The sequence below is a fragment of the Sus scrofa genome, chromosome 1 (assembly GCF_054392235.1).
Source record: "Sus scrofa isolate SSC_HxYL_T2T_F1_AM1 chromosome 1, Sscrofa_HxYL_maternal_Yorkshire_Landrace_v2.0, whole genome shotgun sequence".
In the NCBI taxonomy this organism is placed as follows: domain Eukaryota; kingdom Metazoa; phylum Chordata; class Mammalia; order Artiodactyla; family Suidae; genus Sus; species Sus scrofa.
In genome coordinates, this window is record NC_139383.1 from 65,990,729 (window position 1) to 66,010,632 (window position 19,904).

At 41.8% G+C, this 19,904-nt stretch overlaps 1 protein-coding gene across 2 annotated transcripts; it reads left to right on the plus strand.

Annotated features, from left to right (window-relative positions):
- Nucleotides 1–52: 52 nt before the first annotated feature.
- LOC146406128 (uncharacterized) lies at nt 53–6,824 on the plus strand. Of its 2 annotated transcripts, none has more exons than XM_085016632.1 (3): nt 53–302; nt 1,310–1,463; nt 1,918–6,824. In XM_085016632.1, exon 3 carries the CDS (start codon nt 3,049–3,051, stop codon nt 3,382–3,384), a length of 336 nt encoding a protein of 111 aa, XP_084872758.1. In that variant the 5' UTR covers nt 53–302; nt 1,310–1,463; nt 1,918–3,048; the 3' UTR covers nt 3,385–6,824. The 2 variants fall into 2 exon arrangements, with proteins under 2 accessions (XP_084872758.1, XP_084872765.1); XM_085016639.1 differs by having other exon boundaries at nt 179–302; nt 1,872–6,824.
- The last annotated feature ends 13,080 nt before the right edge of the window (nt 6,825–19,904 follow it).

The window sequence follows — 19,904 nt, forward strand, 5'->3', positions numbered from 1 at the left end:
AACAATCTTTGCTATTGATCCAACATACTTTCCGCCACCTTTTGTTGGTCAGGGAGGCCCTTAAATGGAGAATATGACAAAGCAGAAGATTTGGAGCGAGCCCCCCAGTCTCCGACCCCCTGGGCAAAGCAAGGGGGTCCGCGGCCCTCCCTGCTTATGCCCAATGCGAGGAAGCTCCAGAGGTGGGTTGGGGCGGACCAGGAGATGCCAAGGGAAAGCACCGCGCCAGAGCCGCAGGCCTGGGAGCCGGGCCTACGCCGCGCTCCTCTCCCCTGGCAGAAGGAGATCTGCTCAGTTTCTGGGTAAATATTCCACCGGTTCTGCTTTTACTGTTAATATTTAAACTCGGATTATCCCGTCTCTAAATGCGCGTTCCTAACCTTTGCCGGTGGCGGGGATGTAATAAACCCTGGCGGGGCCGGGGCGTTCAGTCTACCCTGGTCGCTGCCGCCGCCTCCCGCCCCCCCCCTCCGCCTCCACCCCACCCCCACCCCGCCCCGCCGGCCCCCGCCCCTCGCCGCCCGCAGAGATAGCCGCGCGGGAATGAAATCAGCGCCTCCCGGCAGCTGCCGGCTGAGCATCCCGGGCGCTCGCAGGCTGGGGGAGGCCGCCCTTTATCCCGGCTGAGGAGTCCTCGGGGGCTGCAGATGGAGTGGGGCAACCCCGCGGCGTCCTGCGGGAGAAAAGGCCCGACTTCCCCGAGGCGGCAGCCCCCAGTTGGGGGTGGGGGACGGGGAGATTGGGGGGGATAGCTGGTGTGGTGGTGGGAAAGGAGCCTCTCCAAATCTTTCTCCCCTCCTCGCTCGCCCCCTTTAAAGGAGGTCGCGGCTCCAGTTTGAGAAGAAGCACAAGAATTTCTGAAGCGAAGAGGAGCGTCTGTGCTCCTTGGTCAGCTCAGTGGTCCGAGATTTTCTTCTTCTCTAAGAGCTCCCCCGCCACATCACACCCTCCTCTTCCTTTCTAACAAGGTCTTCCTCCTCCTCGCACGGACTTGTTATGTAACAAAGTCTCCCAGGCGAGTTTAACGGGAGAATAAAGGACACCCCAGCCCCACCCCTCCTTTCCCTTCCCTTCCCTCCTCCCCCTCCCCTTCCCCCAGTGCTTCTGTTCTCCAGGACTTCTGTCCTCGCACCCAAGACGGCCTCAGGCCTTAGCCGAGTAGAACTTTGGCGCCCCACAGTGGCGTCGACTCAGAATTACTCTGTATTTTATAGCCTAATCTGTTCAAATGCTTTGCGAAAGATCCAATTCTCCTTCCCCCTCCTCCTCTGCCTCCAGTCTCAACGTTCTTTCTCTCAATTCTTCCTAGCCCAACACCTGAGAAGGTGACTCACACAAAGGTTCCTAAACATCAAGTTCTAGAAACTCAGCATTTTCTAAACTACCTAGTCCCTACGTAAAGATTTGAAACACTGAGTCTGGAAAGACCGTACATACTGCACCAGAAAAGTTTCCAAACAAAGGTAAGAAGAAAGAATTGCTCCCCTAATCCTTGGTTCCTGCCTGTTTGGACTGCGGTGGGCAAGTCTTCAGCCTCTCCAGAAACCCCAGCTTTTCAGGGCCATCAGAACCAGAATACCAGGCTAGAAGCAATTGCTAATTAATATCAGGAACAAGGAAGCCCAGTGAATGCTATGTTAACTGAGCCTAGGTTTCACCTGTGAGTTCTTCCTATCTAAGAGGTTTGTTCAGTTTCAGAGTTCAAAAAAGAGTTTCCATCTATAACTTGAACAGAGAGACCCATCCATTGAAGAACACTCCAGAATAGGGAAAACATCTCCCCCCTCCCCCAACACCTACCAGTTCAGCATGTGGAGGCAAACTTTGTTTTCTTCAGAGCCCAATGAATTAGTTCTTCTTTCACGCTATAGGCTCTTTTCACCATGGATGGTGATTTCTCCCTCTGCTTCTCTCAAGTAACATGACAAGGAGGGAGAAGAAGATAACAAGGGCCTGGCATGCTGATGGAGTTGGATCTGGACCTGCAGTCAGAACACCTGCATTTGTGAACCAGCTCTGCTTTTCTGTGTGAGCACCCTGAGGGAGTCAGTTGATGCCTCCGAATCTTAGTTTCTTCATGTGCAGAATGTGGTTAATACCACTTCTTTCCAACAGGACGTAAGTAAAGGTCAAATGAGATACTGATCATGAATGCACAGTCTAATGTGGAGGGCTGTTGTTGCCAACTCCAGTGGAGGCCTCTGCTGTGACCATCCAGCAAGAAATGTTTTTAACTTTGAAATAGTGATGCAACCTTATGTCTATCAGTATGGGAAAGGAGAAATGCAGGGACAGCCATCTCAATTGCATTATCTAGGAAAGGCACCACTGTTTCTGATTAGCTTTAAAACTGGGCTGTCGAGGCACAGGATTGTCTGTGTTTAGGATATTCAGGCCCTGGCTTGTAACTAAAACCATCATGAGAGCCTCCAGGGACAGTGACACAGCAGTCGTAGCTCTGCTGAGATGCCAGGGCTGAACCAGTACTCCTGCAGACCACTCCATGTCTTTAACATCTTATAACCTCTTCACATTGATAGTGTCCTTCTCTGGGTGTCATTTATAGCAGCCTGCATTAGTCAAGAAGGGAATAGTAGGATCATACCCTTAAAACCTAACACACACACACACACACACACAAAGCAGCAGCAACAACAGCAGGACTAACCATCAGCAGCTTATGTGAATGGATACTGGCCTGCCACCTGTGGGGAGCTCCAGAACTCCAGGGCCACATCCAATCCCTGGACTTGGAAATAAAGGCGGCTTGGATCCAACAAGCCCTCTGTGATACCCCGGAATCGCCTGGAGAAGCGCTGTGGTTGAAGCTGGTCCCCTACTCTGCTGTACCCTCCACCGCTCAGAGCGTCCTTCCACCACCCTAAGGTCTCTTCTACCGATCCGGGGTGCGGGGCGGGAGGGGGTGGGGTGGGTCTGCCGCTAAAGGAGTGGCCCGGCCAGTCCCTCCCTTTGCGGTTTTTTGCGGGCGCTCGGAGAACCCCTTGGGGCGAGCGGCCGGTTGGGGGTGGGGGCAGAGGTGCCCCTGCGATGCCCGACCGCGCCGGTGCAGGGGCGCGGGTGCTCCGCGCAGGCGAGGTGGAGTCTGTGCGTGAGTCCAAGCGGGAGTCAGACCCGAAGGCGCGGGCAGGCCGGGGTGCCCGAGGTGCAGGCGAAGGGATGTTCGCCCCGGCTGGCTCCAAGGCTGCTCCCTCTGCTTGGGGGCAATGCGGGGCGGTCGGGGCTGGACCAGGGCCAAGTTTGACAAACACTATGTCTCCCCAGGAGTTCAAGTGGGGAGGTGAGAAGCGATCGGTCGGGGGTCGGATCCGCCACGCCTTGCGGAGCAGCGGGGCCCCAGCATCGCGCACCCACGAGATCCGGTGAAGCAGCCTGGCTCAGACCAGAGTGTGGCCCGGCCGGGAAATGACTTGCGGCCCCGCGGTCCGCTCCTCGGCCGCCCCAGCTGTGCTCCAACAGCTCTTGCCTAGATGGTTTCCTTCTGAACGCTTGGAGGCCTTTGAGGATTTCGGTCCCACCGCGCCACGGTGGGGGCCGAGGGGCGGCCCAGGCTGAGGATAGCCCTAAGGGCAGGCCGGGAAGGGTAGAGGGGCGCCCGGGAAGGCCTATGGGTGAGAGGCAAGGCCTGTGCACTAAATGCACCTTCTGCTGCTTGCAAGAAAAGCCAAAACACTAGCCCCAGGATGGCAGGATTTCCACCAAATGCGTGGAATTCCTGAACCAGATGTGTGGGCGCTGCTAACGCCGGGACATGAACACACATTCATTTCCCAAAGGACAGACCCAAGTTCCATTGATGAGGATTCTTAGAATCTATTCTTGGAATAATCGAGGTTGGAAGGGAAAGGTAATTTGGCACTCTTTTTGTTAAAAAGAGTGCTTTGGGAAAGAAGGAAGAAGTGGAGTGGGCCCACCAGGTAGGAGGCCATGGCCCAGGGTGAGGTGAGGCAGGGAAGCAGGAAAAGGCAGAAGATGAGCTGGTTTGGTTCCTGGGCCAAAGCACTGGAGTCGGCGCCTGGCTTGAGACGGCTGCTAAGGGAGCCTACTATGGAGTTAATTAGTAGAGGGTATTGAAGAAGTTTTAATTAGATTCAAAAGGCAATTAAGAGCCATTGTAGAGGAGTGATCCGCTGAAAAATCATGCTTCAGGAAGGGAGTCATCAGATAGGTTGGGGAGGACAAGAGGCAGGATGGTTAGCTGGGATCCTGTGGGAGGAGTCCTGACTCAGGGTGGTAGGAGAAGTCTGAAAAAGACAGAAGCTGAAGGCGCTGGAAAGGAGAGGGAGAATGATGAGGCCATGATTACGTTTGGGGTGGAATAAGATGGACAAGGATAGAGACATGGGAACGAAGGAGAATTGTAAAAACTGCATCAAGTTTTAGATATGTCAGTTTTCACGCATCTCTCTCTCGCTCTCTCTCTCACACACACAGAGTCTCATGAAGCCATCAGGAAAGCAGTTTTTCCAGCAACATTTCTGTCTTTCTTGAACTTACCTTGAATGCCAACACTAATAATATCAACTTAATTTCAGTTCAAGAAATTTTTATCATCATTTACCAAATGCGAGGCCCTTTCCTAAATGGTGTTTCTATAACCGAGCTGGAGAGAAGAGTAAGGAAGAGGAAATGAACATAAATCAGAGGCTGCACATTTTTCATATGCAATAGGTGGGATCCACAGACCGAGAAACCTGAAAACTGAAGCCTGGTTTCCTGTACCTTCCCAGAAGGAGGCCCGCTTGAGCCATATCACTTCTTTTTCTTCAGGTTATCTCCTGCCACATATTTTCATCCAAATCTTTACTTACTTCCGAGGGAGTTAAAAGAAGGGAGTCTATTTTAAATAAATTTAGGTATACATTACCTTTCCTCATTTAACACGCCAAGTCAGCTCAAACCATGAGGGGTTAGATTTGGGGATAATATGTTTATTTACACTTAATAGTACTTCCCAGTTAAAGTGCAGAAACCCCTTTGTAAGATTTCCCAGCCTTCAAAAGATAGGAAGAGTATAGTGGGTTACTTTGAGTTAGGAATAAAGGCAGGCAATTGGAATAGAGGCCGGTGGACTATAAGTATGTCAATATTCTCTTGAATACAGTCTAAAGGGACTGAGAGTGCCTGGCTTCAATGACAGAGCATGAACTGCCTTCTGCGTCATTTCTCTTCCTCTTTCGCCTGACACAGACTGTCACCCTATGGTGCTCCTATTTTCTACTTCCCATTTAAAACCAAGCTAACCAGAGGACTTTGTTTTTTTTTTTTTTTGGTTTTTTTCTTGGAAGCTCCCTTAGTAGTATTCAGAAAAGAACTTTTCACCTGAAAATGTTTGTTAGAAATTAATATTGGAAGGATCTTGGAGGAAAAGTGAGAAACTATTTTCTGCAATATTTGTCAGAATAAGATTTAGCCCTAATATGTTAAAGAGAACTGAAGTTTTCTGGAGTACTTTCACAAGCATCTTTTCCAAATGTAGACACACTACTCCAAGCCCACCCCACCTCCTGTGATAGTTTACAAAATATACATCTAAAAAACATCTCAGGTGCTACTAAGTGGATTGGACAGGCTACTGGTTTGGAGTTGGAAGATTCACATGGACAGTAGACATGCTGCTGGATGCCACCTGCCTCTTTGCTTGTCACTATTGCAGTTAATTTAGAAAGAAGAGAAAATAGTAATATGAAATGATAGTACACGGGGGCGGCATTATCAGAATAATCTGTATAGTGAGGAAACATTATAGAAACCAGTTCAAAATATTTTTGAAAGAGTTTCCAGTAGCATAGATTTGAATGCTGTCTCAATCTGATGATAACTAAAAAGGGTGACATGCTCTTTGTAATTTTGCAGTGCTTCCTATGGAAAGATCTAAGGGAAAATACAACAAATACTGGCACGCTTACCACACCATTTTGGAAATAAAACATTTGCCAATATCTTATTCACCCTTCAGTTATGGCTCCTTGATGGCCTTCTCCTCTCTTTCCCACCAGAGGTAACTGCCATCCTGAATACAGTTTTGCCATCCATGAATTTTTATTTCTTTTTTTGGTTCTTTTTTGATTGTTGTTGTTCTGTTTTGTTTTGTTTTGCTTTTCAGAGGCTAACCTGCAGCATGTGGAAGTTCCCAGGCTAGGAGTCAAATCGGAGTTGCAGCTGCCAGCCTATACCACAACCACGGAAATGCCAGATCCAAGCCATATCTACAACCTACACCACAGTTCACAGCAATACTGCATCCCCAACCCAATGAGCAAGGCCAGGGATTGAACCTGCATCCTCATGGATACTAGTTGCATTCAAAACCCAATGAGCCACAACGGGAACTTCATCCACAAATTTTTAAATGCTTTTCTATATATTTTTAACACATGTATTTTTATTCTTGAGTTATTCATGCTTTAAAACTTTATAAAAATGATATGAAACATTTGATAAACCAAAATCCACAGAAAAATATTAAATATCTCAAATGCAAAAGGCATTTTGGATACATTGCTACACTTCTCAGACTTGCCTAATGAAATATATTAGTTCAAAGTCCTGTTTGGATCTTCCAAACCAATTTGTACTCAAAAACTGAAGCTCTATAGAGCAGAGGAAGACGGAATGGATAGTAATTACAATATTTATGTTTGGCCTTTTTCAATAGGAGAAAAACCTATATATTTTACAAATCATCCACTGTTGTGTGTATAAGCCAAATAGACTAGCATGTATGTGTACCTTTAAATAACTGTATGTTCTAATACTTGCCTCTTCAGAAATATTTACTTTCCAATAAAGAGTATTATTTTTCATTTGGAGTACTTTTATAAATATTATGGGGTTCAGGAAGGATTCTACTGTATGTATCAAGAGGATTTGGAAACAAGTGCAGTCATCTCTTTCTCCATCATAAATAAAAACAAGAGTGAGGGAGATTGTTTCCAAAGATAGTCACATGACAGCCCCCATCTGGCACCCTTTCTGCAATGAGATTTTGCCACTCCTCTTATCAAGTGGTGGAGTTATGCCCCCCACCACACTTCCTACCTAAGCTGGGCTGGTCCTTGCTTGTATCAAGAAAACATGTGAGTTCCCTGTCAGGGCTTAACAGAAACGAATCTGACTAGCAGCTATGAGGACTCAGGTTCCATCCCTGGCCTCGATCAGTGGGTTAAGGATCCGGCCTTGCCCTGAGCTGTGGTGTAGGTTGTAGGCGCGGCTTGGATCCTGTGTTGCTTCGGCTCTGGTGTAGGCCAGCTGCTGAAGTGCTAATTTGACCCGTAGCCTGGAATCTCCATATGCGGCAGGTGGCAGGTGTGGCCCTAAGAAGACCAAAAAAAAAGAGAGAGAGAGAAAGAGAGAGCACACAGCCAACGAAATGACTCCACATAGCTTCCAAGACCAAGTTTTAAGAGACCTTGTAACTTCTGTTTTTGCATTCTTGGAGGTTCCAAGGGGAGAGATGAGGTACTTCTGCCAAGCTCAGCCAATCAGCCAGCAAAACACAGCCTTGGGGAGAGCTTCCTTGAGATCAGAATTGCCCAAACAATTCACACAATTGCAAGAAATAATAAATCATTGGTGTTTTAAGCCAGACATGCTGAGGTGGTTACAATGTATCAATAAATAACTGAAAGCGATATGAGAATAGGCTTGTGCTAAAGGTCAGGCACATTGGCAGTGTCAGGAGAAGTCCTAAGAAAATGTTCATAAAAGGAAATCTTGCCAGTTCTGCATTGTAATAAAACTAAATGTTATTTTAACATTTTAGAATGCCCTTCTTACCAATTTAGAGTCCTCCAAGGTGTGGCTAATATGAACAGAGATTTTATACTAGACGAAATTTTTCACACAAGTCCAAATGACACCATATTTACTGCTAAGTGTGTGGGGAACCCTTAATGCCTCTAGTATCAGTATTACTGATATTTGCCACAAGAAGTTTATAATCCAAGTACACGAATACATACCAGTTTTCAGAACGACAGAAGCAGATGGCTATTATGTGTCAGCTGACTCAAGGAGAATCCTTAATTGGAAGAGAATTCAAAGCTAGGAAGAATAAGGTAAGAAAGTGATTTAGCAGTGTTTAATAATGAGAAGATGGGATCTGGCAGGAAGAAGTGGGATGGAACTCTACGGAGGAACCAATGGAGAAGACAAAGAGAGCTGGCCTTTCTAGGGAATGGTGGGAGGGGGAGTTGCTTATAAGAACGCTTTCTTCAAAATAGGATATGACAAAGTAGGTAGGATATGGGTATTAGGACACTTCCACTGGCAACTAACTGAAAGGAAATCAAACAGCCTTTTAAAACCCTCAAAATCGGAGTTCCTTATTGTGGCACAGCAGAAATGAATCTGACTAGTAACCATGAGGTTGAGGTTCGATCCCTGGCCTCCCTCAGAGGGTTAAGGATCCAGCATTGCTGTGAGCTGTGGTGTAGATCGCAGATGTGGCTTGGATTTGGTGTTGTGGCTGTGGCACAGGCCAGTAGCTACAGCTCCAATTCGACCCCTAGCCTGGGAACCTCCATATGCTGCAGGTGCGGCCCTAAAAAATAAAATAAAATAAATAAAGGCAATAAATAAATAAATCCCTCAAAATCAAAACAAAAAGCAAACCAAAAAAAATGGAATTCATTGGATCATGCAACATAACCCTTCTGAAATGACTCGATCGCAGGGGACAAAAGGCATCAGGGGACTGAGTCTGGCTCACTTCATCTGGCAGCTGAACCCATTCTGGTGACTGGAACTGTTGATTTGACAGTATAAGCCAAGTTTGTATTCTGTACCACAAGGAACCTCAGCTTGAAGAGTCCTGCTGAGCCCCAGAATTGCCCATCTTTTTAAACAATCTGTGTGTGTGTGTGTGTGTGTGTGTGTACAGATGTTTGGAAGGGGGCTTGCAATGCTCTGGTCAGTCCTGAATTCACATGCCAACTTCTAAAACCAAAGAATAAGCTGCACCCACACCATAAGTCCTGAGAGTCTGAGAGGGGAGTTTTCCCAAAGAAGGTCAGGGCGGTGGTTCAGGAAGGGTTAAAAAGTGGCTTGAATAGGCAAAAGAAATAAATAAAGTGTCTAGCACAATAAATGTACTTTTAATATAGTAATGCTTATGTTTTAATCATCTCTTGGCTATGACTTAAAGTGAGGATACTTGGAGAGCTCCTTTTCTATCTTGACTTAGCAACTTAAAGAAATATGTTATATCAATATTTAAGTGAGCTACAAAAGAAAAGGTTATTTGTCTCTTAACCTACAGTTTCCCTGTTTCTTACTGCAGAGGTAATAGACCTTTCTTGGAAGCTACTCTTAGAAGATTAAAAGATTTCATCTAAAAAATGTACTTATTTGAAATTCCACAACATTCTTAACGAAAAATATTATCTGCATAATTACATTAAATGGCTTCTGGAATACATTACCACTAATGATGCTAATAGAGTTAGTCCAGATGCAAACTATAAAAACATCCATTATCTTTTGTCCTTGAAGGAACTTCAAAAATTGCTTTTTATTTTCTTGTAGGAAGCCTACTAATGCTATACTCTAATTTCTTGTATGTTGTTTTGTAAACTGTTCTACAGAGCCCTGATAACTCATAGAAGTTTCTGAAATGATTCTGAAAATATATCCCACAATTTTATACTTTTTTCTGTGGCCCAATTTCATACATAATTAAGTTAATGTCTGTAGTAGCCAACACATTTAAATCTGAATTTTATTTTTCTTCCTAGTTTGTATTCAGTCTACAGATATTAGGTGGCACCATATGCAACAAAAACATTTTCTGCTATTGTATAAGAAACAAATTAGGTTACCATTAGTGGTGATACATAAAGTTGAAACTAGATTTCATTGTGCATCAGGATTATATTAACTTAGAGAGTGCACCAAAAAATGTCTGCAGTGATAAAATAACTTAAATATTCTGGGTCTTAAATTTTATAAAAGAGTAAATGTCCTACAAAATGGCATTAAAATTAAAAAATAAAGTAGATGTTTTTACGGTAGACAAGAGAATGGCGAGAGAAAAGTATAGGCAATGCAAACTGCTGCCAGACTTGAATGATCGTATGACATGTCATTAATTTATACACAATGTTTTGAGCCCAGTTAATAAAATGTCTTTATTTCCTTTTATGTAATAAATAGATCATAAGCTTTTTTTTTTGGATTAATCAACGTTCTCCAGAGAAAGGATGTAGGTATATTATGTATGAATGTATGTGTGTATGTATGTATGTTTATACAATATTATAAGAAATTGGCTTGTATGACTATGGAGGCTGGCAAATCCAAAATCTGTAGAGTTGGAGACCCAGGAGAACCAGTGTTCCAGTTTGAACACAAAGGCAGTCTACTGCAGCACATGGAAGAACTAGTGCTGCAGATGAAATCTGAAGACAGTGTGCTGGAGAGATTCTCTCTTGTTTTGGACAGGCCTAGATTTTCATTTTATTCATAACGTCAACTGATTGGATAAGGCCCACCTGTAGAAGGGAAGACTTTATGCTTTACATGAAGTGCACCAATATAAATATTAATCTTACCCAAACACAAAGAATACACCCAGAATAATGTTTGACCCCAAATCTGAGCACTTCTTAGTGCCAAACTGACACATAAAATTACCCATCACAAATATACTCCTTGTCAACTTGGCATCCATAACTATCTCCCAAAACCATACTTAATCTCCAAATAAAGACAATAAGAAAGTTATACTTCCACCCAACATGATACAGCTATTCTGCATACGACCAAAAATGCACTAACCCTTTCTCCAGAAGAGAATGAAAAATTCTTAGATGATGTTTACTCTTCTTGATATCCTTAAATACTATGAAGTATGGTTAACAATACTTAAATCCTGTGATATAAAGACAATGCATGTTACATTACCTGAAGAGATAAGAGGAAGAAGAAAACGAAGATATTTGCTATACAAACACAAACATAAGAAAATAAGGAGAAAGACCCATGACAATTTCAGTCCTTGTTTCTATAACTGGTTACATGGTCCTAGTGGGCATTCATGACTACTTCCTGCCACTGCGCACTCCGTATTCCCCGGCCTTTAGCAATCACCTCTGCTGGTCCTGATTCTTTACCTGGTGCAGTGACCCAAACCTTCACACCTGACAGTGTACTTGCCCCCAAGGCATTTCTAGGCACCAGACCAGTTAGTAAGTGACAAAAAGGGAAGTCCAGGCCAGGGAGGGGAAAATGTCCACATAACTGGACTGTTTTAATGTGTTTTAATCTTATTTTACTAAAAATATTGTAGACATTTCAGCAGCTACATTTTTTCCTTCAGTTTTCAAAGTGCTTTGAACCTATTGTTTAAATAGCCCTAGTTCTATTCCAATCAGCTAATTTTTATGGCATAAAAACCTCTACCTGTATATGTGTCGGTTTTAGAGAGCATGTGTCAGAGGAGGCTGAGGAATAAATTATCCTCTTTGTTTTTTAATTAAGAAGGTTTCTAGTGTTCAGAGGAAATCCTGAATGCTATTTCCCAACCCTACCCCTATCCTATATATGTATCACATGAAGATAAGTGCTCCGTTTTATGGGAATGTAAATCTGGTGCCTTTCACCAACACTGAATTCATAGTCAGAGTTTCATATTTCAATTAAGTAATTAAAACTTGTTGAAATGAAATATCAACTTTAAATTGCCACCCTTCAAAATAAAGTATCACACATAATTTAAAAATAGGCTAGAAAAAGAGGGAAAGAAGAGAGTTTGCAAAAGAGATGATAAATCTGAAAGTAATAAATTAAAATGACTTTCAAAATAGATGGGAAATTAAGAGAAAATAAAACCTCCTTTAAAGACATTGCCTTTCTCTCTCTCTCTCTTTCTTTTTTTTTCCCCTCAAAATGTTTATATTAGGGGAGGAATGGAAGATCTACACATTAAAAGATCCATAAAGAGAAGCAGTGTGGGCAGTGTCCCAAGAAGTGCAAAATGCTATGCACTTTGAGAAAGGGCAGTACCCATGGTTCCCATGCAGCATGATTTAGAGAACATTCCCGACCAGCAGCTGTGAGTCTGTCTGTGTCCACATCTCCCTTGAGATCATGTCTATTTGTTCTAAAACTTGGGTCTTAATAGTCTTGCCTTATACTAGAGACAGGCCAAGCTGCAGATAATCTCCAAAATTTTATCAACAAGTATTTATTGAGTACCTACTATGTGTTGGGTATTATTCTAAGCCCTGGAGACTTAGATAGAGCTAAAAAATGACAAAAGGGGTAGATAAATTAATCCATTGTTTGTCAAATAGTCATAAGTGATATAGTCAGAGTGGTGCTATAAACAAAATATTAGCAAGGTACAGAGGCTAGTTATTGATGGGTTGAAGAGACTATGCTACTTTATTAATTTTATTTTATTTATGTTTTTGCTTTTACTGCCCTCACTCACAGCATATGGAAGTTTCCAGGCTAGGGGTCGAATAGGAGCTGCAACTGCTGGCCACAACCACAGCCAGAGCTATTTGGGATCCGAGCCGTGTCTTTGACCTACACCACAGCTCAAGGCAATGCCAGATCTCCGACCCATTGAGAGAGGCCAGAGATCAAACCTGCATCCTCACAGACACTAGTGGGATTCTTTTCCACTGTGCCACAATGGGAACTCCCACGCTGCTTTATTTTGGATGGTCAATAAGGACCTGACTCTGTAGGCAATATTCGAGCTGAGATCTAAAGAAAATGAGAGCTAGTCTGGAGAAGATATATGGGCAAGTGTATTTCACCAAGGAGCAAGATGCTGAGGGCGAGGGGGAAATTGAGGAGATAAGACACCATCAGCTAAGGGCTTTGGGCTTTATTCTGAAGGATTTTAAGCCAAGAAATGACATGATAGGAGTATATTTTACAGAAGTATATGGATGTGGAGATTAGATTGAGAGGAAACGAGGGAAGAAGCAGGAGCAGGGAAACTGGATATAATAATCCAACAGCAGTTCTCATGTTGCAGTATTTCATTTTGTGGTACTGTTTCATTCTGAGATGGATCTGCTCTGTATACATTTGGAGAAGGCTAATAATAATCAAAGCACTTTAACTTCAAAGGGATATTAGGATATTTTGGTTTCCACGTTTCTAAAACTTATGTATGAACATAATTCCATCACTTACAGAGGTCCCATACATTAAATGTGGTACAACCCCCTCCCAAAAAAAAACCCATTAAATTCACAGAGACAAAATACAAACACCAAATAAAGAATATATAATTGAGAAGCATGGTATTAAGGACTAATTTTAAATTATCATGCTAAGTATATAGTATCCCAGTATGTGGGTTTAAAAAAATTATTATTACCAAAATAATTTATAGGGTTTGTACTGCTTAAACTAGTTTGGACACATGGAGTGCTTGTTTAAAATGTAGTGTTCTGGGTTCTATCAGTCTCTGAATCTCCAGGGGCTTGGGGACTGGAAATTTACATTTTAAACACACTTCCAGATGATTCTTATACATACAATGATGTTTAAACTAGCAAATCTCGGAGTAACAGGACAGTATTAGTTTAACCATTAAGATAGAAACAAGGAGGATTGCCTTCTATTACTTGACTCAAATTCATTTTTAATTGGGCACAACAGGAATAAAAGAAAATTAAAATTCCATCAACTCTGCCATAATTCTGAAGAAAACAATGAGTTAAAGCATAATAAAAATTGCAGAAGGATGTGCTTTGTTAATTAGATGACAATAAGAAACCGTTAGAATGAGAGCTTTATAGTAAGAATGACCTTAGGAAACCTGTGGAACAACTTTCTTACTTTACAGATGAGAAAATTGAGACTCAGAAAAGTTAAATTAACAGCCAAATGTACCACCGTCCATATTGTGGACTCATGACTTCCGTTTCCCCTCTATTGTTCCCATTACCACCTCATCACTTACAGGGAAGACTGCTGTTAGCTTATCACATCTTCAATTTCCTACAGAATTAGATGATAGCGATATTTGGGAAAAAAATTTTATTTAAAAAAAATGAAATACAGGAGTTCCCGTCGTGGCTCAGTGGTTAATGATTTCGACGAGGAACCATGAGGTTGTGGGTTCGATCCCTGGCCTCGCTCAGTGGGTTAAGGATCCGGTGTTGCCGTGAGCTGTGGTGTAGGTTACAGACAAGGCTCAGATCTGGCGTTGCTGTGGCTCTGGTGTAGGCCGACGACTACAGCTCAGATTAGACCTCTAGCCTGGGAACCTCTATATGCTGCAGGTGTGGCCCTAGAAAAGGCAAAAAGACAAAAATATAAAATAAAATAAATAAAATAAAAATTAAAAATAAATTAAAAAAAAGAAAAACAGTGAGAATACTAAAAATCCTGAATCTAAACCAATGTAATCAGTAATAGAATTTTTTTAAAAATTCACATGTTATTTCCTTTATTATTATTATCATTATTATTATTATTATTATTTTGGCTGCACCCATGGCATTAGAAATTCCTGGGCCAGGGATGGAACTCACACCACAGCAGTGAAAGGCTGAGTTCTTGACGGTCAGGCCACCAGGGAACTTCTCTTTCATATTATTTTGACATAATTTGGCTACTCATGGTGAGCTCAAATATTTGTGGTACACTGATCATAATTATTTGTTCCCAATACAGTTGGCTATGACTTATCATGGCTCCAATAGGATGAGTAGCCTTGTTGCCCAGTGACTGAGCTTGGCCACATGACTTTGACCAACAGAATGTGAACAGGCTTGATGAGCAATATATCCACTTAGACATTTTTAGAGGCATTTCATGATGCTGCCAGTTCTCCTGCATCAGCTCCCTCTGCCACTATAAGAACACATCCCAGAGACGCCTTTTCTTTCAGCCTGGGTCCTGGTGGGACAGAGCTGAACCTCACTACATCCTACAGGATAGTCACAGCAAGCAACCCACAGAGGCCAACTTGTTACATGAGCGAGAAATATAGGTTATTGAAAGCTACTTACTTACTTTTTTTTTTTTTTTTTTTGGCCATACCTGTGGAAGTTCCTGGGCCAGGAATAGAACTGGAGACACAGCTGTGACCTAGCCACAACTGCAGCAATGCCAGATCCTTAACCTACTACACCAGGCTGGGGATCGAACCCATATCTCAGCAGCAACCCAAGCTGCCACAGGGACAATGCTGGATCCTTTTCTTACTGCACCACAGCGGGAACTCCAAAAGCTACTGACATTTTTGAGGTCGTTATTCATTGTAGCCTGATAAAAGCTAGCACACAAACGCTTTCATATCCAGAACAAAAATCCAGTATTTGAGGAGAAAAACATCAAAAGTAAAAATTCTGAGGTTGCCGAGCCAAGAATTTCTATTATGAAAAAATGTATAAATATCTTATCAATGTGCCTGCATATACATTAGTGATAGAAAGTTTTTTTACATAGTTTAGAGGTCAGTATATGATGGGTACATATTTGAGTTATGGTCTTTTGTGTTTGGAAAATAGGTGTAATGAATCTACATGACAATTTCATAATGTAAAATTGCACCAACATGCAGAAAGGAAATGTCACAATTTATCTGGGGATGTAATTGTCAAAGTCCATGGAAGTATAGGGATTTTTAAAAAACCATAATCCCCCACACACAATGCTCTGTATTAATTATACGACCAGTGTCAGTTTTACATTATCAAAAACAAATTGCTTCTCCTAGTGAGTTTTTTTTTTTTTCAGTTTTTCTTCTTAACATTCTTAATCCTCCTACTAATGATTACTGGATATTAATTTAGAAAAATATTTTTAAACTTTCTGTCAATGTATTCAGTGACAAGGATGAGAAGGACCACTTGACTGCAGACAATGCCACCATTGGGGGAAAACTAGCTGGAACTTATGCCTATTTCTCAGAAATCACGAGATCAATGTTTAATAACATCATTTGGCGGTGGTGAACTGGAGCTGGTTCATATTAACGAAAAAGAGAAAGCATGTGTGTCTTATCTGAGCTCAGTATTGAGGGACTCCACATTGATAGCCTGAAATCAGTCACAGTGGGAGAATTTACAAGACAAAAATTGGAAAGATCTACACATCAGGGCTTTCTCCCCTCCACTACAGAGTTGGTCTTCAAACATTTATCAGAGTACTGCAAGGCTTAAAAATTCACCCTCTTTAACATTTACTACTTTAATGTTCAAAATGTTAAAAAAAAAAATACATGGCCTAATTTGACTTATAAGGGAGGGTGCTAGGCTTGAGAGTTAAAACGGAAGCTAGTGACTTGTTACAGAGGTTCAGAAGGATGAAGGCCCAGAGGCATGAGGCCAGATGCTACACCAGGAGCACCATTCTGCTCAGAAGCCAGGTCCTGGAAAGTGATGCACACAGCGTAGGAAATGAGACTATTTTTTGCTTTTTAGGGCTGCACCTGTGGCATATGGAAGTTCCCAGGCTAGGGGTCGAATCAGAGCTGGAGCTGTAAGCCTACACCACAGCTACAGCAATGAGGGATTCAAGCCACATCTGTGCCTACATCGCAGCTCATGGCAATGCCAGATCCTTAACCCACTGGGTGAAGTCAGGGATCAAACCTGTCTCCTCATGGATACTAGTCAGTTTTGTTACCACTGAGCCACAATGGGAGCTCTGGAAATGAGACTCTGGATTTTGGCAAGGAGTGCCCATAGATGGGAAATCAGAAGATATCCTGAAAGAAGCTGAACAGTCATCTGATAGTCTAATAATAGTGTTTCTCTTCTCTGAGTAGATGCACATGGTCAGACACTGCTGGCAAACAGTAAGGATAACATATGCTAAAACATTTTATGGTGTTTCAACTTTACAGATATTTCTGATTACCAGAAATGTAAGAACATTTATTTTAACTTTTACTGGTTGTGATTATTTTTACAACGTTTAAACCAAGTCAGCACAGCTTCAACACTATCAGTTCTTTATTTGGGGTGTATGTCAGCAAAAACATTTCAAGGAAGAATAATGGTATGCCAGAATGTGTGTTAGTATTAACAGTTCTCTAGCTCTTATTGTAATCTTAGTGGCAATTTATAAATATTCTATAGAACATACTGATGAAATACAACTTCTCACTTAAAGTTTAGCAAAATAAACATATTTTATTTGTGAGACTGAAATATATACATAAATCTCTCTCTCTCTCTCTCTCTCTATATATATATATATATGACTAACATATAATAGGGCTCACATGAAAGTATCTTATTGGGGAAGAAATGATTCTTGTAATAAATTACCACATCACTTCATTCAAAACAGATGATAGTACTGAACTCTTGTTACCATACCTTTAAAAAAAAATTACATATTAAATATTTTTAAAAGTCACTGGTCAGAAGTTCATCTAAAATTTCTACTTTCTTTCCATGATATAAATTGATGATTAGAATAGTTTATTTATTTATTTATTTATTGCTTTTTAGGGCTGCACTTGTGGCACGTGGAGGTTCCCAGGTTAGGGGTCCAATCGGAGCTACAGCTGCCAGCCTACGCCACAGCCACAGCAACATCAGATCTGAGCCATGTCTGCAACCTACACCACAGCTCATGGCAATGCTGGATCCTTAACCCACCGAGCAACCTCATGGTTCCTAGTTGGATTCGTTTCTGCTGCACCACAACAGGAACGCCAATGAAAATAGTTTATAAACTGGTACAACATATAAATATTAAATAAAGCAACCTGACAAGACATCCTACTGCCATTCAATATTATTAATACTAAATATTAAAAATATTAAAAATAATCACATGGGACAGCATTTCCAATGACTAGACCATGACTCATATTTCACAGAATTTCAGGATACTGCTAGTAAGAACGTATCCTAAAAATCTAATATGTGAGTACAAATCAAGTCAGAAATTATTGATCAAAATATAGAAATCATGCTCAAATATTTTTTAAATTCATATCATAAAGGATTAGTCATCTTCTTAACCTTCTGAAATAAACATTAAAATATTTTTATGAGAAACAAACTATAAGCATAATCTTCAGTAAATATGTTAAAAGTTGCTGTAGTGAACAATTTCTCTCTTTTTTTAGGGCCACACCCCTGGCATATGGAAGCTCCCAGGCTAGGGGTCCATTCAGAGCTACAGCTGCCGGCCTACGCCACAGCCACAGCAACACCAGATCCAAGCCGCATCTGGGACCTACACCACAGCTCAGGGCACTGCTGGATCCTCAACCCACTGAGTGAGGCCAGCGATCAAACCCATATTCTCATGGATACTAGTTGGATTCGTTTCCACTGTGCCATGATGGGAGCTCCCTGTAGTGAACAGTTGTAATAATACATCATATAGTGCTGCTTAGGAGCACTTTCCAAACTGTGGGCTGAGAAACTAAAATTTCCAAGAAGTGTTTACAGGTATTGTAAAGAAAATAGGCAAACACTACAAATCTTCACTCTATCCCACCTTCACAGAGTCCATTAGATATTAAAGGTTCTGAAGTGCAGCAGTGAAGAGAACTAACTTTGTTGAATTCATTGTATCCCTTGCTTAATCACCACAAAATTTTTTCATGGCACTTAACCAATTTTGAACATTGCTCTGTGGTTATTTATATATATTCTGTAAACCCAACCCCTCCCCTAATCTTTGCCTAGCACACAGATCTCAACATATCTTTGTTGTCAATACAGTCTGTTGACTAAATGGATGGATGAATGTGTTTAACCTTGTGTCATTCATTCCATTCTAGTTCACTAAAAGTAATTTGGGTGACTAACAACTGAGGAACAATTTAGGAGCTAACTGGTAATGAAGAAACTTGCTTCTACAAAAAGCAAATACTGCAGTACATGATACTCTTCTAAGTGGAAAAACCCTTATCAAACTTTGGTTTGTTTTAAATCACAAATTAAACAATAAGTAAATTAATATTATTTTGGGTAACTATTGAGAAAGAATAAAGGAAAAGTAAATGACAGTGTGAATGCAGTTTACAGTTTAAGTGCAGACTCATGTAATTTTTTTTTCTTTTCTGGCTGCCCTGTAACATATGGAATTCCCAAGCCAGGGATCAAATTTGAGCCACAGTTGCCCTATGCTGGCTGCAGCTGTGGTAACACTAGGATGCTTTAACCCACTGTGCCAGGCTGGGGATTGAACCTGAGTCCTGGAGCTGCAGAGATGCCACCAATCCTATTGTGCCACAGCAGGAACTCCCAGACTCACGTAATTCTATTTTATTTTTACATTTATTCTTACTACTATTTCTTGTCTTTTTAGGTCCGCACCCACAGCATATGAAAGTTCCCAGGCTATGGATCAAATCAGAGCTACAGCTGCCGGCCTATACCACAGCCACAGCAACACATGATCTGAGCCATGTCTGCGACCTACACCACAGCTCATGGCAACACTGGATCCTTAAACCACTGAGTGAGGCCAAGGATTGAACCCGCATCTTCATGGATACCAGTTGGATTCGTTATCATTGAGCCAAGAGTGGGGACTCTGGACTCATGTAATTTTAGAGTTTAAAATGCATCTGAGCTGATGTCATCGCATAGCCTGAGGATGGACTGTAAGTGTTTGGCACATAGATGATAGCTTATCTTCCAGGCTTATTCTTGTCTAATTTCAGAGTCTGTGACACAAACCTATTTACCCAAACCTTCCATTATATTCAGCAGAGTCCTGAAATGATCAATTGTGAAAGTGAGCTAATGAGATACTCAAGCTTAGCTTATTATTCTAAAGTACAGAATAATGCAAACAATAAAAAAAATTAGAAATTGAACAACATTTTTATACAAATAAAATTTAAAACATCTCTGTTGTCTGCACAGATACTAATTTGTAAAGAGTTGTTTTATCTTTGGTGTAATCTACTCAATTTCTTCCTAAGACTGCTT